We start from the raw sequence: 20,001 nt of genomic DNA on the forward strand, positions 1-20,001 counted from the left end.
TATTTATCGATGGTTTATTTAAAGGATTCATATTATTCTATGTAACAGACATTTGCACAGAGAGCTTAGGATATTGACGTGTAAGCTCAATGTCGGATGGCAAAAGCCAAAAATGGCTATAAGGTGGGACAAGGACGTTCTTTTGGCGAATGTTGTTGGTTTTAAGGGTGTGGTTTCCTTCGAAGTGTCTCCAAAAAGAGCTTGGGCATTGCTTATCTTTAAGATGGACCGTGCCCTTTGTCCCGATCCATCGGTTTTCATAACATGATATTTACATATATATATATATACATATATATATATATATATATATATATATATATATATATATATATATATATATATATATATTTATGCATAACGGCACAATAGATAACACGTAGAAGGCCTCGGAGTAGGCCGAAAGCCTAAACAATCTACAATGTGTGTCCTTTTGCGTGTTATCTATTTTATTTTGTGTGCTATTGTGCCGTTAAATTGCTCTCGTAAGTGCTTCTATGTATATATATATATATATATATATATATATATATATATATATATATATATATATATATATATATATATATATATATAAACTTCTTCGCTGTGGAACGGAAGCGACATAATCAAAAAGCGAATCGGTGTCAAGGGTTAAACTGTCCCGAAAGAATTCCTTGGGGATGAGTCTGATTAGGAAGAATTTCGAAAATTTACTTTACGCTTGAACGCTGCCAATATTTTTATAAGATTCAAAGACTTTTGGCCAGTTAATTAATTTAACATATACCTAGCTCAAATGAGAAGGGAATCTGTAGTCATAATAGTAAATATGTAGAGAGAGGCACATTCAAGAGTCGTGTACCTCTTTAAATAGAAGTATATCTCAATATCGTTATTTTGGTATCCCATTGAACATCGATCCTAAGGATTATCATTGGTGTAGACTCTCTTTTCACATCTATTGTCAGCCTATAACTCCCGTACAATTATAGCAGCTTTTAAACATTTCCTTCATTTAACAGGCTGGAGAATGCGTGAATTGTGCATTGAGCCAATAACACGCACCATAGTGCGGTAAAATATTTGTGAATGAGCTTTACGGTGATCACCTGGGAGAATGGACCACGATGTTATTCATGAAGATATCAACACACTTTGGGTATCAGTCGCATATCGCCGGTGTATAAGTAGTAACTTCAATTTTTAGCTATTTCAAAATTAGCAACCGGATTTGAGGTAAAGACATTTTTGTTTTATGTTGATTAGGTATGTTGATTTTAGTGTCTTTGTGCATAGCATACGGCACTGATTTCTAATCAGATAGCGTATTAATCAGCGCCAAATCATCATCGCATGGAATATGTGATGGTTTTTAATGGAAATCCCCCTAAATCCACCTCGATAATAAAAAATGCCCCGATGCCACTTAAATTCCTCCGCGGAGCGCAGCAACGAGGAAAAGAAAAGGGGGTCAAGACGGAGAGTAAGAAGGAGATGAATCAAGATGAGAGAGCGAAAGATTTCAAAATGTGCAAAACAGAATGGTTGGGAATGAGCAATTTTGGGGATAAGAGTTATCACTCAGACGGGAGTGCAAAACTTTGTGTACTGAGCGAATAGGGCGTGAGGAAAATGTGATAGCATGTTCGCAGAAATGGATTGAATGAAAGAGATACCTAAAACCTTCCATTAGCAATGATTGATTGATGAATCCATCGAAAACTCCTTTTATTATGCCAACGTTTAAAACATGGTTGCTGGGCAACATCACTTAAAAAAGTCTCCTTCGGAGAGATAATGAAATGATTGATCGTTACGCACGAAAATGTTTCTCTCCTTAAACGACCTCTCCTTAAAAGTTTTATTCGACCCAATTATTTATCGTAACATATATTGAAATGTATATGTCAAGAGAGAGAGAGAAAGAGAAAGATAGAGAGAGAGAGAGAGAGAGAGAACAATATCGACATATCATGATGCATCCTTCGACCCAATCGCAAGCCTATTTACATCGTATATTTTTATTTTGATTGAACATATCCAAGCACCATTTTTTTCATGTGGTTCTACTTATTAGCATGAAGCGACCGCCTTCATTAGAATATTATCCTTACTGTGATATTTATTTAATTTCATAATGATCTCGTCACGCAGTCCGATACGCCATGGTATGTCGATGAAGAGAGTCTTTTTCTTTTTTTTAAAGATGTATCGTGCATGGTGTATTCCGGTATGTTCGCAACCGTGTACACACCGGCGGCGTAGGTAAATGTTATGCATAGACCATAATCAAAACCCAAGCGCCGCAAAGTTGTTTATCTGCCCGGATTTATCCATATCCAACTCCCGTCTCCACGAGATAACGGGAGTCTTCATCTCGTCCTCCTAAAACGACGTTTCTCCCCACAACCGTGCGAGCCTTCTCCCTCTTCAGCGTCTCCATTCTCCTCTACTTCCGCGCCCCAACTCGGGGTCGGCCTACTTTACAAACAGATCCTTAAGCGTAGAGCATAAGGAGGACTCGGTCGCGTCCTCTGAGCCCTTCACACCTCCCCCGGCGGCCCCCTCGGCGACCACAGGGCTGACCCCAACCGCCGTCGTCGCTGACGGAGACCCTCCGACCGACGAAGATGTCCCGGCGACGCTCTCCCCGGCCGCCGCCGCCCCTTTGGACCCCTTCTGCGCGGGTGACGTCGACGGAGAAGGGGATGGGGAGGCAACCCCAAGGTCCTGCAGACGTAGGTACTCCTCGATGGCCGTTCCCAACTGGTGGGCGTCCACCACTGACCCGCTCCCACCGTCCCAGACCACCTTGTTTGCCTTGGGTGTCCCCGGGGGGGAGGGCGTGGGAGGTTCCGGTGCCTCCACTGTGACCACAGGCGGGGGCGAGGCGGGGGGCGTGCTGGGGGCCTCCGGCTCATCCTGCCTCCCTGTCGGAGGTGACCCAGAGGGTGACAGTGAGAGCAGGGACACGAGATCAGTGTCTGAGCAGACGATCCCGCCACCCTTCTTCCCCCTGGGGGCCCCCTCCGAGTGACGCCTCCCCGAGGTTCCTGCGGCCCCCGGAGCTTTGAGCAGCCCACCCTGCGAGTCGAGGTGCTGCACCTCGCACACCCTCTCCTTGCTCGGGGTCTTCCGGACCTTGAGTCTGACCTTCCGGGCCTTAACCTCCGCGATGTCGTCCATGATATCCAACTGGAGCTGGAAACTGGTTACGGGGTCGATGGGTCTGGAGGGCGCGCAGCCGGCTAGGGACTCCCTTCGGGGTCGGAATACCGGGAGCGGTGGGACGCGGGAGATGGTGACTGAGTGACGCCTCCCTGGCGCGGGTGCGCTGGTCAGCGTGGCCAGGAAGGCGGCGTCCCTGCGGGTGTGGGCCGTGCCGCGCTCCGACAGCCTCCGCACCTGGCTGGCGGTGATGCCGGAGGCACAGGAGGGCGTTGGTAGGGAGCGCTTCCGGCGGTCGCGGATGTCGGGGCAGAGGAGGCCGGGCGTGGGAGGGGGCGACTCGTCATCCTCGAAGCGCTCGTCTAGGGAGTTGTTGTCACCCTCTTCCTCCTCCTCCTCGCCGCCCTCCGCCTCCTCCACCACGATGAGGGGCTCATGGGAGGGCGGCTGCGGGGGCGGCGGGTTCGGGACCCCTCGCCTCCCGGACATGGCTGCTTGGGTCGGGTTACCCCCTGTGACGGAGAGAGGGAGAATTGATGTCGTCAGGCAATGATCAATACTCTGATGATTGAATAGATCTAGAGGAATATGCAATATTACGATATCCACATGTATTTTACTTTGTACAGGCGGAGAGAGAAGGACAGATAAATTAGTAATGCATATAAATAAGTTAATATTCTGATTATCGGTGTAGTTATCGTTTCAGATGTTTAAACATGGAATTAAGACCCTTAAATTTCTTAGTGTTGCATTAACCAAACCAAAACTGACACCTCACGCTGCAATGAGGCCCTCTTCAATGCCGCATTCTTCAATCCACCCTTCATTCCGTCCAATATGCCCGTCCTATTCCTGCCCCTTCCTGTTGACTAACGTTCCCCCTTCAGCCAAGGTCTTCAGCATCTCATTCCCAATCGAGACCTTTCCTGTCTTCTTTAGACTTATCCCAACAATCCCCTATCCTCCCCTTCCACCATGCCCAGAACTTCTTCGTTTGTTTTCCTTTTTGTCCATTTCACCTTTTTCATCCTTCTACACGCCCGTATTTTGAAACTCTGCTTCAATGAACATGTTTCCACGCCGTATAAAACCAAAGTTTTGACGAACCGTTTCACAGCATCCTTGTAACCTAACCGGATCTAACGTCCGTGTAATCAATTTAGTTCTCATTGGGAAAGCTCCTTCGCATAATGCAATTGTTCTTCTTATGTCTCTTCCACTTGGACCTGCTTAGAGCGGACGACTCTTCTACGTGCTCTATGTTTGCCTCCCTATTTTCATGCTCATAGATTGATTTAGCCTCCCTATTTCTCGAAAAGCCCATAACCTTTCTTTTAGGTTAGAGAGAGAGAGAGAAGGGGATGAACGAATGCTTAAGTTTTTGACAGATTGGACAAAGAGAAGACCCTGCGTGGGGAAATGCGAAAGAGACAGAGAAAGTGGATGGAGAAAATATTGAGAGGCAGTGGAATGTTGTAGCCCGTGATAGAAAGAAGTTTGGGTAAGCTGGGTGAATGAAAGAAGAGAGTAGGGCTATTAGACAGCATGAAGGAAGACATAAATCATGATGAATTGAAGAAAAATTAATGAAAGCAAACAAAGTGAAAGTTTTCGTTAAACGTAGAAGTAAAAACCAAAGTATGCCTTTAAATGGGTAAAGTACCATCAAAAAATGAATAACTATATAATGATGATAAAATATGCATTTTATTCTTTTTTATGCTACTGACAGAAATTAATATATTATTATATGATAGATTCAATCTAATCTTACTTTAGGCCACTGGCAATATCGCTATATTACTAATAAACTTGCTCTGATGAAGGATCTTTCAACCGTGGGGAATCCCACTGTTGAGAGTTCCTTAGGGTTCAGGGTATTTTAGTGTTTCAGGGTGTTAATGCTGATTACCCCATAGATTGATTTTCTGAAAAAATGTAGTCTATTAAAAATTTATTCTGCGAGATGTAATAATAAATTGTATCGACTATGTCGAATTGAAATCAATACATGTATGCTACCTCAAATTCACGTTTTGAGTTTGATCCCGTAACTAGGAAAGAGGAATGATGTCCTAAAAAACAAGATTCTTGGTAATTTTAAACACAATTATAAATTTTTTCCTGCGGTTTAACTTGTATAACACATTATAATGGTTTAGGATGGAAAGTATGTGTGATTTTTTACTCTGAAATTCCAGAAGTTTAAACCGCATTTGATAACCTATGGTGGTTTGAGATAATGGCATATAATAACGCCAATATTTGGATTACTATATGCTAAAGTCACTTTTGTGTCCCTGAATTAAATGTTATTCGAAAACTTTTTCATATTTTCTTTTCCCTAAGGGAACCCTCAATCCTTATGTTACTTCTTCCTCTCTAAAGAATACATAATTTTTTCCATGAAATTCCCTCCTCCTACGCTTCTCATACCTGTATTTCTCATTTCGTCTTATAGAATGACAGACTCAGGTGGATTTAATTTTCTAATCATCACAACATGGCATTTAGCAGTTAAACATGCCCTGTCGATTTACTCTAATTGGATTCTGCCTACTAGAAACAGGAAACTGCCAACAACATTCAGATCAGCCTTTTCATCCTATCAGGTCTCAGTCAAATTTAAGTCTGTTTAATTGTTTGTGGCCAGTGTGACAAGTTCAAGTAAAATTAATAACAATCAATGCATGAGAATATTTTCAGGAAAATAGAACAATTTAGTTACAGTCACGAATAACTTAAAACGTATTTTTAGTGAAGACGGTCCTGCGCTATGAAACAAAATTCAATCGGAACAATTAATAGGAAGGTAGGAGTATTAATTTAAAAACTTTCTCCTGAACCTGTTATATTGAATTTATTATTCAAAAAAATGATGGCTGAATGAAATATATCTTCATTTTTTTGTAATTTGGCTTGAAATTAGATTGTACTTCGTTGCATGCGTTTCTGGAATTACTTTGAATTTTACCTTTTCCGTCCTTCTTCTGTTATATACAGGGTCGCACCCAAAAGTGAAGTGGTAGGACTGATTTTCTCTGGCGGGAAAATTTATCATCTGAACGATTGTTTTCGGGGGCTATAAAATTAGTATAGGTCGTCCAAAATGTGTGTTTGTGTAGATATATATATATATATATATATATATATATATATATATATATATATATATATATATATATATATACTACCTTGATCAAAAGTTTCCCGGAATCGTTCCGATGGGAGCGCCACACGATGAGTTCTGTTTTTTTTGTTAAATTGGTACATCTGTTGTTGATATTCCCTTTAAATCTTAGTGTCATAACTTGACATTTGCAAAAGTTACGTAACCAAGAGTACATCTATCTCTGTGTGTGTTGGCGATTTTTTACAATTTCAGAAATGGATTTAAATTTGCAACAACGAACTTGTATTAAATTTTGCGTAAAAAACGGATTTAGTGGCGCACGGACGTTGGAAATGTTGGAAAAGTGTTTCGGCAACAATTCTCTAAAAAAAACGGTCGTTTACCAGTGGCACGAGCGGTTCAGAAGTGGTCGTGAGTCAATCGAAGATGATGAACGCAGTGGCAGACCATCGACATCGAAAGTCGGTGAAAAAATTGATAAAGTAAAAGAAATGTTGGTCAATAACCGCAAATTAACCATCAGAGAAATAGCGGAGGACTTGAACATTGCCTATGGATCCGCCCAAGACATTGTGGTTAATGATTTGGGTTTCCGTCGTGTAGCAGCAAAGTTGGTGCCAAAAGACCTCAATTTCATGCAAAAAAGAGACCGTGTTGACGTCGCAAAAGACATGATTTGCGAGGCTGAATCCGATCCCACATTCATCAAAAGGATCATTACTGGAGACGAGACGTGGGTTTATGAGTACGACACGCAATCCAGACATCAGGCAAGTGAATGCCGTTCACCAAATGAGCCGAGACCAAAAAAACCACGTCGTTTTCAGTCAAAAAAGAAGGCAATGCTGACGGTTTTCATGGATTACAACGGTGTAGTGCATCATGAATTTTTGCCAGAAGGCCAGACAGTAAACAAAGAGTATTATTTGGGCGTTATGAGACGTTTGCGTGAAGCAATTCGCCGAAAGAGACCAGAAATGTGGGCAGAAAACTCGTGGATTTTGCACCATGATAACGCACCGTCGCACAGTGCTATCATTATTCGTAATTTTTTGACGAAAAATGCAACAAATACCATCCAACAGCCACCGAATTCACCTGATTTGGCTCCCTGTGACTTCTTTCTGTTCAATCGAGTTAAAAAACCATTACGGGGAACGCGTTTTAGCAGCCGAGAGGAAGTAATGGAAAAATCGCAGGAAGCACTGATGGACATACCGAAAACCGAATATAAAAAATGTTTCGAGGATTGGATCAAGCGCTGGCATAAGTGTGTTGCAGTCGATGGGGATTACTTTGAAGGGGACAATATACGAGGGTCATCCGGAAAGTAGTACCCGTTCGTGAAATAAAGACACAAAAGTAAATATTAACAAACATAAAAAATTTTATTTGAAAGAGGATACTTTAAACTACTTCTTAACATAATCTCCAAGCAAATTAAGGCATTTGTCATAACGTGTGACAAGTTTCTGTATTCCTGCTGCATAGTCCTTCGCCGCCAGCTCATTGAGATACGCGAGGGACCCATCTTGCACAAATTTTTGCATAATGCAGATGGTGTTTAACAATTTCATGAACAATTGTTCGAGAAACATTGGGAAAATGCTCACAGATGTCATCAATTGTGACGCGCCGATCGTTCCTCACGAATTCGTCAACTGAGCTCACCAGTTGGTCTGTAATGACAGACGGTCTCCCCGAACGCTCATCGTCGTGTGTGTTCCCCCTCCCCATGTTGAAGTTGCGACACCACCGCCGAACAGACGACTCGTCCATTACATTGTCTCCATACACCTCCTTTAATTGGCGATGAATATCACATGGGCGAACGTTTCTTGCATTGAGGAATTTAATCACTGCCCTCACTTCACAACTGGCGGCGTTCTCAATTTTTTTAAACATTGTAAACAATCACAGAAACAACACAGGCAATGCTAGCGTCACGCAACTTGGCTCAGAGAAGGCAGACAAGCCACTGAAGCTATCTGACCTCGTCCAGCGGCTACTCGCGTCGGCAGCACTTCATGCGGCACGAACGGGTACTACTTTCCGGATGACCATCGTAGATTTAGATGAATAAACTTGTATTTTTAATTTTCTGAATAAATTCCGGGAAATTTTTGATCAAGGTAGTATATATATATATATATATATATATATATATATATATATATATATATATATATATATATATATGTATATATAAATTGGACAGCAACAAACAATATAGAAACACATAAAAAGATCACTCGCACGTTATTTCTTGATCATTTCGACGGAGTTCTGCTCCGTCTTCATCAGAAGATATAGAAGTGTATTTTCCAATGAAGACGGAGCAGAATTCCGTCGAAATGATCAAGAAATAACGTGTGAGTTTTCTTTTTATGAGTTTCTATATTGTTTGTTGCTGTCCAATTTATTATTCAACACTTCCGTGTTACGTCGACGAAATTATGTATATATAGTATATATATATATATATATATATATATATATATATATATGGTGATTGGGTATCACTGATGTAATCAAGTTTAAAGTTTAATGATGGCTAGACTGACTTTAAAATAGTTGGTGTCCATCCGGTTCCGAATACCGGCGTGACTATCAATGATTTCCTTGGTCAGTTATTTATATGCTGTGCACATGCCAATATCAACACGGTTCTGCCGACGTAAAATCAGTTTTTATACGTGTTCTCTTGACTGATCTCTTGCTTTTAATCATAAACTGGTAAAATCAATTGCTGTAATCGTTAGTTTCATTTTGTTCTTGTCATGGTCATTGTGAAAGAATATCGTATTCGGCGCAAGGGTATTTTAGGGTAATTTCAATTCCAGTACCATTGATCAACGTTAATTGGACATTGAATTGGCAATTGAAGCCGGGATCAACGACATTATTATCCTGCTGGCTTAGCGCACTGCGAAATGCACTCATATGACGCAGTCCAAAGGGTTATCAATCCGTGAAACTCACATATCCTTCGCTTTATGACTGGAGGTTTTTAATTGAACCGTCACGAAATGTCCGAGAATGAGCGATTGGCTATCGTGAGTACAACAAAAAGAAATCCTAGAGTTAGCGACATAGGGAAGTGAAATAAAGTTTTACATTTCGGTCAAAAAGGTGTCCTTAAACGAGTGGAGAATAATCGTGCCTAAGGAGTTCAGTGCCGAAATAACGTTTGATGAAAATAATTATAATGGTTGAGTAGATACCTTGTCCTGGAACAATTAGTTCACAAATCCACGGTAATTAATTAGATCTCAACAAAAGAACGCAGTCTTTCTTGGTGTACATGGTAACACTAAATAAGAGAATTTGAATTAAGTGTCATAATACATATTTTGACATCATTTTATGTTGTAATAGCATTATAAAAACACAATACTTCTGTTCACGTATAAAAGCTACGTATAATTAAATATTTGATGTATATATATATATATATATATATATATATATATATATATATATATATTTATAAATTCATGCCTGCCTCAGACTGCTCAGGTGCGAGTGGAGAACGGTGAGTCCGGATGGGCAGTGCTAGAAAGAGGTGTATGGCAGAATTGCTCATTATCACCAGTACTGTTCTACGTATATGAGGAGGAAATGATTGAAGACGCATGGGAAGAACTAGAGAAAGGCATGAAAGTCAACGCTGGAATCGTAAATCAGTTAGGTTTGCTGATGGCCAAGCCCTAGTTCGTCAGTCAGCCGGGGTTGCAAGCATTGCTGAGTGAATTGGAAATTCAGTGCGACAGGTATGGGATGAGAATCAATATTAATAAAACAAAGATTATGCGATTTTCTAGAAAGAAAAGGGCTAAGCTAATAATTAAAATGGGAGGGCAAAAACCAGAGATGATAGAACAGTTTAGGTATCTCGGAAGTGTTTTGGACCAACACAGTCAAAGTAGTAGGGACGTAAGGAGAAGAATTGCGCTAGGCAAAGAGGCGTTCAGAAGGAGGAGGGAGGTGACAGGGACGTTGAGTAAGGATATTAAGAAAATACTCGTGAAAACTTTGATATGGAGTGTAGTCATGTGCGGTACGAAAACATTGTCCCTGAAACAGGAGGATAAACGTAGATTTGAGGCTTTTGAAATATGGAGAAGAATGAAGATGGTGAAATTGATCGAAAGGAAAACAAACGAGGAAGGTATGGTGGGCGAAGAGAAGGTTTGTTGGGAGAAATCATAAGGAGGCAGTAAAATAGGATGAAAAACATATTGATCGGCAGTGGGATTTTGAAGGCTGTGATAGAGGGGAGAATGTTAGGCAGACGAGAAAGGAGCAGGAATATAATAGGGATGCTGGACGGGGTGAAGGTAGGAATGAAGTACATAGAGTTTGTTGGACAGAGGGACTTGTAGATTGAGATGTTGGATTGTGTTTTGTTTGTAGATATTTATTTGGTAGTTTTGTCCATCTAAAACCTACCTTAACCGGTAGATTACCTAATAATTATATATTTACATATAACATTAGAGCACTTTTGAATACGCTTTCAGATTTGATGACCCCGATATACATGGGCATGGTATAGCAGGATCTTACGCTAGTCGATGTCAAATTGCAATTGAAAAATATTGTCCTGTCTAGGGGAGTTGTTCGCGCTTTCGTGTAAATATTTAAATAGCAAATACTTGCCGTCGGTTTAGAGGAAATATTAGTAAACAAATTAATTGAGCTCAAATCATCCAACTTATAATTTCTAGGTTAAATTATCTTAACACATTCTACGGCAAATAGTAAGGATTTAAATGATCCCCATATAATGCAATCACAAAATCATATTTGTGTATGATCGAGCATTAGTCAGGCTGTCAGCCAAAGGATGAAAAGCATTTCTGAGAGCGGTAGGAAATCAGTGCGATCGGAATACATTTAGAATCGATGTTAACAAGCAAATGGTTATCATTTTTCGAGGAGGAGGAAAGCTAAATTTAATACTAAAATAGGGGTACAAAAACTAAAGAAAATTAAAGTCTTTCTTGGTGGTGTCTTTGTGCAAGATGGTCACGAAATTAGAGGCAAAAGACGATGAATTTTGCTGGGCAAAGCTGATTTCATGAGATGATGAGGATTGATGAAGGGATATTAAAGAAAAGATGTCAAGAAAAAAATTAGTGAAATCGTTGATATGGAGAGTAATTTTGTAAGGAGCGGAAACTTGGTTGTAGATGCAGGATGACAGACGTAAATTGGAGGCTTTTGAAAGGTGAGTGTCGAGAAGAAAGGAAAAGGTGAATTACAGTAAGGAAAACAATAAAGAAAGTGCTAGGCGTGTAATGGAGGAGAAGGAGGGGAGTAGATTGTTGGAAAAAATCCAAAGGAGACAGGAAAGATGTATGCATAGCATTCAGATTGGCGATGGGATATTGAAATCTTATTCAGGGGAGAACGTTAGGCAGGCGAGGAACGTGGAGGAATAGGATGGACATGTTGGACGGAATATATAGGGGGAAGGGAAGCATGCGGCATTGAAGGGGTTGTGGGTTGGAGTATTGATAACTCGTGAAGATGAAACGAAATATATTTAGCATAAAAGATTTTTTTCTTCTGATTTCCTTCGGCGGTGCACTTTAAAAAAAGTATCAATGCTCACATTTGTCCATATTGCCGCCATTGTCGTGCCATTTTGAAAATTGTATATTTCCTGCAATATTTTGCTCCTGCGATGTTTTTCTTCATTGTCTAATTGTCCGTGACTTTTAAAAAAAATGGTCGATGATAGTCTATCAATGCATATCAATTGGTGTGTCATTGTTGCATATCAACTGGTGTGTGTGGGCAACGCAAATTAGTAAATTTTCAGAGTTCAATTTATGAACTATTTTGTGATTTATTCGCCAGTGTTGTATACTTGCGGTTATGCCCGGCTTTCCCGGACCAATAATATCCGTAACGCCTTAATTTGGTTGAATTCACATAAAAGCCTTTTTTATGTACGTGGGCTATTTCTCCATCACGGTATCGTCCGTGGGAATCTAGCAATTGCTTTGGACAATTGCGAGTTGATATTACCAAGCCTAACGAACACCGAGTTCGAATAAGCGAAATGATGTACTTTTACACTTGACATTTGAAGGAATAATTGAAGACCATCGAATTTCGCCATAGCTGTTTACAATACACGGAGCGTCTACTCAGGTGCCGGCCTAAATCATAATATTTGTTTAGAAATTACATAATAAATATCTAGAGAAATAATGCCACAATTTAACTGTCGCTCCTCAATGAAATGAACGAACTGAAATATCGTAATTCTGGGTAAAACATGTACTACCATTTTTGCGTCAAAAACTTAAAAAAAATGTTTTTCTTTCACAAAAATTTCCATAAAAGTAATCCAAACCGGTCCTAGTCTTTATTATTTAGGGTTATTTTTTTCCATATTCAGGCAAGTAGTTAGAATACCTCACTTTGTACCGTCTTGACATGATGTGTCCCCAAAGAAAACAAGAAATGTATTAATTTTTAACATTTTTTCATTTGGTAAGATTTTGTTCTTATATTTTTTACCTTTAGAACTGCGGTTTGAATATATCCACCAACAGCATGAGTTTGCTACGGTTTTTCTGACTGATGTGATTAAGCGATTGAGTGCTGAAGTAATTCTGGGGTTCGTGAGTACGTATGTCATGTTTTAACATGCGTGTCTTATCTATTAACTGTTCAAACACTTCCATCCTTTAATTCTAAATAAAGAGTACGATCTTTCGCGATGATTCTAAATTACTCTAATTCTTATTACTCACTTTAATATTCCTGTTGGAGTTACAAGGTTGTATTCGTTAAGGTGAGTGCTTTATACACAAAGCATGGTAACAAAAAAGTTCCTTGAGCGGGCCCTTAACACGTGTTCACCCGTCTGCGAGAAGCGGTTCATTATAACTTCGTCATCCAATCAATGACGAGGACTGCTTGGACGGGAGGTAAAAATCTCGAAACTTTCGCGAAGTTCTCTCGAAGAAGCAATGAAAAAAAAGTAATCGGCAAACAGCGGTGATTAATAGGCAATTAGATGATAAGAGTTGAGCCAGGCACTTAATTTGAGTGATTCGGGTTTGACTTCGTAAATACCTAAGAATATGGACACACTTTAATTTATTTTGTTCGATCAAATAAAAATCTATTTGTAATTGAGTTAAAAGCTTCAGGAATACGTTAGTGACGTTGCTATTAGGAGAATATTCCAAAGAAATTGCGGGAGATGCCGCAACAGTGACTTTTAACGGAGTCATCCGCTAATGTGCATTTCAATACAACAATTTCAGAGTGTAAAAATCATTCACCTTGACTGGGATTCGAACCCAGATCCCTCAATATCCGGTCGAGTGCTTTAGCCAGTTAAGCTATCGAGGCGTCCTCTTAATTGAGGCATCTGGGTTCGAATCCCAGTCAAGGCGAATGATTTTTACACACTGAAATTGTTGCATTGATTAGGAGAATACGTTATATAGACCAATAATGAAGGACAAACGTATTAATGAACTTAACCTACCGCTCCTATGGAAGTTTTATGCCTTACAAATGGAAGCTATATTCATAACAATTAATAAACATTTTAAAAAATGTATCTTTAAAATTACCGTAGGAAGTTATTCTTTCAACATATACCAAATGTTTTAAATGATTGAAACGATATTAACAATGGCTCTTTGGAAGCCATTAATTAATAGGCGGCATTAAAAAGAGAAGCGTGATCACAATTGATAATCGTATTTGAGTCAGAGAAGCAGTTTTCGCCTTCGCGAGACATATCCCAAATTAATTAAACATAAAGACATTGAAGTATTCGAAAATAATGTATGATGGACTTATTTATGAAAAAAAAAATGTTGCTAAAAATATTTATAATTTGGGGTATACTTTCATTGTAAATAATATTTTTCATAACTAAAATAGCACTGATATTATATTTCTTATTTATTACTATAACGCTGGTATTGGACTTGGATTTGAATGGACACAGACATGATATAGGAAATATGAGAACACTGAAATCCTTTTTGACGTTTCCCAAAATATTCTTTGAACTGTAATGGCTGCTAATTTCATCATTTTTTCCAGGGAATTCCTGCATATTAAAAAAAAATTCTCTGCAAATTAATATCGAAAATTAATTTTCGTTGGGTCGGCGATCCCCGTTCTATAATTGATTTAAAATTCCATACGTGATTCAGCTTCATTCATTATTCTGACAAAAACATTGCTGTCATCAAAAGTTGTTTATTGTTTACACGCCTTTAACTCCAACATCAGCTTTAGACCTTGTTTAGAGCGTGTGTGGCTCGAAAACAAACAACCAAATAAATATGTATATATAAAGTAACGTTCATAAAATATCCAATTTAGGTAATTACAGGTAACTTAGTCCCTTCTGCTCTTTCATACTGTCCTTTCTTTTACGACATACTTTGTAATACTACTAGGTAATTACAGGGAACTTAGTCCCTTCTGCTCTTTCATACTATCCTTTCTTTTACGACATACTTTGTTCATTATGTCCATATCTGGAAATCGTTTTAGATCAAGATGGCCGAATTAGTAGAGGTATAAGAATAATACGAGGGTCATCCGGAAAGTAGTACCCGTTCGTGAAATAAAGACACAAAAGTAAATATTAACAAACATAAAAAATTTTATTTGAAAGAGGATACTTTAAACTACTTCTCAACATAATCTCCAAGCAAATTAAGGCATTTGTCATAACGTGTGACAAGTTTCTGTATTCCTGCTGCATAGTCCTTCGCCGCCAGCTCATTGAGATACGCGAGGGACCCATCTTGCACAAATTTTTGCATAATGCAGATGGTGTTTAACAATTTCATGAACAATTGTTCGAGAAACATTGGGAAAATGCTCACAGATGTCATCAATTGTGACGCGCCGATCGTTCCTCACGAATTCGTCAACTGAGCTCACCAGTTGGTCTGTAATGACAGACGGTCTCCCCGAACGCTCATCGTCGTGTGTGTTCCCCCTCCCCATGTTGAAGTTGCGACACCACCGCCGAACAGACGACTCGTCCATTACATTGTCTCCATACACCTCCTTTAATTGGCGATGAATATCACATGGGCGAACGTTTCTTGCATTGAGGAATTTAATCACTGCCCTCACTTCACAACTGGCGGCGTTCTCAATTTTTTTAAACATTGTAGTTGCGTTAGGCAAAGAATATTTCTCAAAAATGTTGGAATTGATAACAGAGACATTGGGTGTGAATGCCAAGAAAATGTTAGTCAAAATTACAATATTGAGCGTAGCTTTGTGCGGAGCGGAAACATGGTATTTTAAGCAAGATGATGGGCGTTGGTGGGAGGCTTTTGAGATGTGGGTGTGGAGAATGATGGAATAAGTTTCAGAATGGGCAGATGCAGAAATTACAAAATTTCCAAGTGTAATTGTTGTATCCTGGCGAAGGCGAATGTTTTTGTACTTTGAAATAGTTGTCTAGTAATGCGCATTAGCGGATGACTCAAGTAAAAGGTACTGTCTTGGCATCTCTCACAGTTTCTTTGAATTTGACCGAAAGGAGAATTAGCCGAGTTCATAGTGGAATATTTGGTTTGTGTTGTATTAAGTGAAACTTATAAATGAGGGAGAGGTTAGGCACTAGATATTTATAATATGTTGAAAACTGAGTCGTCAATAGAAGTTTTAATAGTGGAATTCACATGGTTTGAAGTATAGTTTTCGATATTGGCGTCAGTATATAGATGGGATGTCTACGGCCTTAATCGTTTAATGCGACTCAAAATGGCGTAACAAATAAATTGAACCACAGGAACGCAACAATAACACAGAAGGAACAAATGAAAAATTTGAAGCGTCATTTGGAGTCGTGTTTATCATTTTTGTTCATTTATTTTGAAGGATTGTCCAGGTAGGAAATGAGAATGTGCACATCCGCGAAAATCATATAAAACGTAGAATGGTGATTTAGTTATTTGATCAGTGATTTGTAGCTTAACCTCCGCCGTAACCTGTAACCGCGATGTTGTCAGTTTTGAACCCGTGAGATGTCCCATTTTCAGATGTGAGTCGTTTTTCTTCTTCGTTCTTGACGTAATTTCCGCAGAACCGCTGATTCTCGCAATATTCGGGCCCATTTATAATTCACGCTCATACAATCACCTCCTTTTCCCATTCTCTCTGACTAATATTGTCGCATATTTTTTCGTTATTGCCCGCGTAAATATTCCCAAGTGCGGGTTCGTGCGTGTTTTGTATTCTTTTTTCGTGGTTCTGAATTAATTGATGATGTTTTTATTTTTCTCGTCTTCTCTTTAGTACTTTCCTCCTCCATATTCATTTTTAAGTTCATTGCATGGTTTTTCTTTGCAGATTCAAAACTTATTGTTTTCCCTACGCGTCATCTTGTCTCGCTCGGAAATCCTTCCCATATCGGAGTATCGTTTGAAAACGAATACATTTTACATTGCCAAATGGACCTGTTTCACAGTCTATTTTTTATTTGTAACGGTTTTCTCGCGCGCGGCTTTCTCCTTAAGTGCTCTTTTCAACACTCGGGAGTCGTTAACGAGCGGGTTCAAATTCCGCGGAGTATGCGGATATGGAAAGGAATTGCAATATCCGGTCGATGGGCGAGATTCCTTCGTCAAGACTTTAATATGGGGGACGCTTTAACGGTCCTACGTTCTCTGTCTCTCCCTCCCCCCCACCATCCCCCACTTCTCCCAGTGGGTAAAAAATATTTTGCCGCGCTCGCGAATCAATATCTCCCTTTGAATACAGACAGTGCAAAAATATCCATCGAAAAAAAAAGACAACAGCGGCCCGCGCAAAGGGTTTTTTATTTTGAGCACGCCTCTCAGGGCGACCGGTACGTCGCCATTACGGGAAAACAACCAAGGCGCGTAAGCCGATATCCTTTTTTATCATTAGGTGAGTGACGCCCATTGCCCGTTTAGGATTTGATGAAGTGAAATAATTACACGGTCATTGATTCGAGCACTATGCTCTATAAAAAATGGGGATTAATCATTTTACCTACGTCTGGGATTTACGGTTCTGCGAAACGCGAACCATGAGAAAATCAGTGTGATAGGTATGGAATGAGAATAAATGCAAGGAAAGCAAGTGATATGCGGTTTCCGAAAAACAGAAAAGCCAAGTTACATATTGAACTAGTGAAACTAGTAGAGCAAGTGGAACATTATATACATATATAGTAAGTGTTCTGGGCCAAGAAGGTGAGAATTGATGAAAGGGACGTTGATGAAAAGTGTTAAGAAACGGCTGGTCAAAACTTTGATCTGGAGTGTGGCTTTGCAATGTGCGGAAACGTCGTTGTAGCCAGAGGATAGTGTAGTTTGGAGTTTTTTGAGATGTGGGTGTAAAGAAGGATGAAAGAGGTGGAGTGGACAAAAAGTAAAACTAACAAGAGTGTGCTAGGGATTTAGAGGGAAGAGAGGGTATTATAATCTAAAGGAGGAACGAAGATGGATGCAGAGCGTTATGGTTTGAGATAGTCGAACGATTGATGAATTATGGAAGAATTACTTGTATTAATCAATTGCTTTTGTCTCCTCTGAAACCTTATCAAATATTACCAAAAGCATTGCATATCATGATTTTCATATATCGATGGATATGAGGCATTCATATGAAATAATAAGTGACTTCAAGGTAACACAGAGAGTGACCATTATTTCCAAAAGTCTGCATTAAGCCAACTACTGGGCGAGAATTAAGGCAAGTTAAAAATGCTCATCATGTTGACGTTCAATGGCTGGCAGGCACATGAGCCGAAGTAATTTCACTTCACTTAGACAGACTGGTGTGTTTGCCTGCCATTAAATGCCAACCTAACGAACAACTCCACCTTTTTGCAAGCCTCAGCCCGCTGGTGACTGCCTAAAAAGTTTTGAAAACGGTGGTATACTACCTTGATCAAAAATTTCCCGGAATTTATTCAGAAAATTAAAAATACAAGTTTATTCATCTAAATCTATATTGTCCCCTTCAAAGTAATCCCCATCGACTGCAACACACTTATGCCAGCGCTTGATCCAATCCTCAAAACATTTTTTATATTCGGTTTTCGGTATGTCCATCAGTGCTTCCTGCGATTTTTCCATTACTTCCTCTCGGCTGCTAAAACGCGTTCCCCGTAATGGTTTTTTAACTCGATTGAACAGAAAGAAGTCACAGGGAGCCAAATCAGGTGAATTCGGTGGCTGTTGGATGGTATTTGTTGCATTTTTCGTCAAAAAATTACGAATAATGATAGCACTGTGCGACGGTGCGTTATCATGGTGCAAAATCCACGAGTTTTCTGCCCACATTTCTGGTCTCTTTCGGCGAATTGCTTCACGCAAACGTCTCATAACGCCCAAATAATACTCTTTGTTTACTGTCTGGCCTTCTGGCAAAAATTCATGATGCACTACACCGTTGTAATCCATGAAAACCGTCAGCATTGCCTTCTTTTTTGACTGAAAACGACGTGGTTTTTTTGGTCTCGGCTCATTTGGTGAACGCCATTCACTTGCCTGATGTCTGGATTGCGTGTCGTACTCATAAACCCACGTCTCGTCTCCAGTAATGATCCTTTTGATGAATGTGGGATCGGATTCAGCCTCGCAAATCATGTCTTTTGCGACGTCAACACGGTCTCTTTTTTGCATGAAATTGAGGTCTTTTGGCACCAACATTGCTGCTACACGACGGAAACCCAAATCATTAACCACAATGTCTTGGGCGGATCCATAGGCAATGTTCAAGTCCTCCGCTATTTCTCTGATGGTTAATTTGCGGTTATTGACCAACATTTCTTTTACTTTATCAATTTTTTCACCGACTTTCGATGTCGATGGTCTGCCACTGCGTTCATCATCTTCGATTGACTCACGACCACTTCTGAACCGCTCGTGCCACTGGTAAACGACCGTTTTTTTTTAGAGAATCGTTGCCGAAACACTTTTCCAACATTTCCAACGTCCGTGCGCCACTAAATCCGTTTTTTACGCAACATTTAATACAAGTTCGTTGTTGCAAATTTAAATCCATTTCTGCAATTGTAAAAAATCGCCAACACACACAGAGATAGATGTACTCTTGGCTACGTAACTTTTGCAAATGTCAAGTTATGACACTAAGATTTAAAGGGAATATCAACAACAGATGTACCAATTTAACAAAAAAAACAGAACTCAAATCGGAACGATGGGAGCGCCACACGGTGGTTATTCCGGGAACGTTTTGATCAAGGTAGTATATGTACCAACAGCTCCCTTGCGGGGTTGGCAAACGTAGGGTAACCAGCTCTTGAGGTTAATGAGGAACATAGGTAAAGTAAAAATAGAAGAGAGAAATTTTGTGTAAACAAGTGGAGACGTCGTCCCTTTAAGCATGCTGACACGCGCGGACAAACATGTACGAGTAGTATGCATTCACCCACGCCTAGAACATATATATTGGGAGCCAATGGGATTCTGAAAGCGGTAATAGAGGAGGGGAGGGGAAGAATAGAGGGAAGAGGCGTCAAAGTGACCTATAGTTAACTACTCACAAAGCTAGAGGCCTATGTCATAGATAAAAATATCCGGGAATGGATTAAAGACTTTTTGAATATTCGGGTACCTAGGGTAGTCGCAAATGGTGTTGACTCTAATTCAGTTGAAATCACTTCATTTGTTTCCCTGGGAGCTGTTATCGGACCCATTTTA

The 20,001-nt window shown here is 39.8% G+C and overlaps 1 protein-coding gene across 3 annotated transcripts in view; it reads right to left on the reverse strand.

Annotated features, from left to right (window-relative positions):
- Positions 1 to 597: 597 nt before the first annotated feature.
- Positions 598 to 20,001, reverse strand: part of LOC139700959 (uncharacterized) — a 390,748-nt gene continuing 371,344 nt past the window's right edge. For all 3 annotated transcript variants that reach the window (XM_071599476.1, XM_071599474.1, XM_071599477.1), the window contains one exon: positions 598 to 3,662. In XM_071599476.1, the coding sequence (XP_071455577.1) occupies positions 2,461 to 3,639 (1,179 nt within the window). In that variant the 5' untranslated portion in view covers positions 3,640 to 3,662 and the 3' untranslated portion in view covers positions 598 to 2,460. The remainder of the gene's footprint in view (positions 3,663 to 20,001) is intronic.

This window comes from Hetaerina americana, unplaced genomic scaffold (assembly GCF_022747635.1).
Source record: "Hetaerina americana unplaced genomic scaffold, ioHetAmer1.1.p SCAF_11, whole genome shotgun sequence".
NCBI lineage: Eukaryota > Metazoa > Arthropoda > Insecta > Odonata > Calopterygidae > Hetaerina > Hetaerina americana.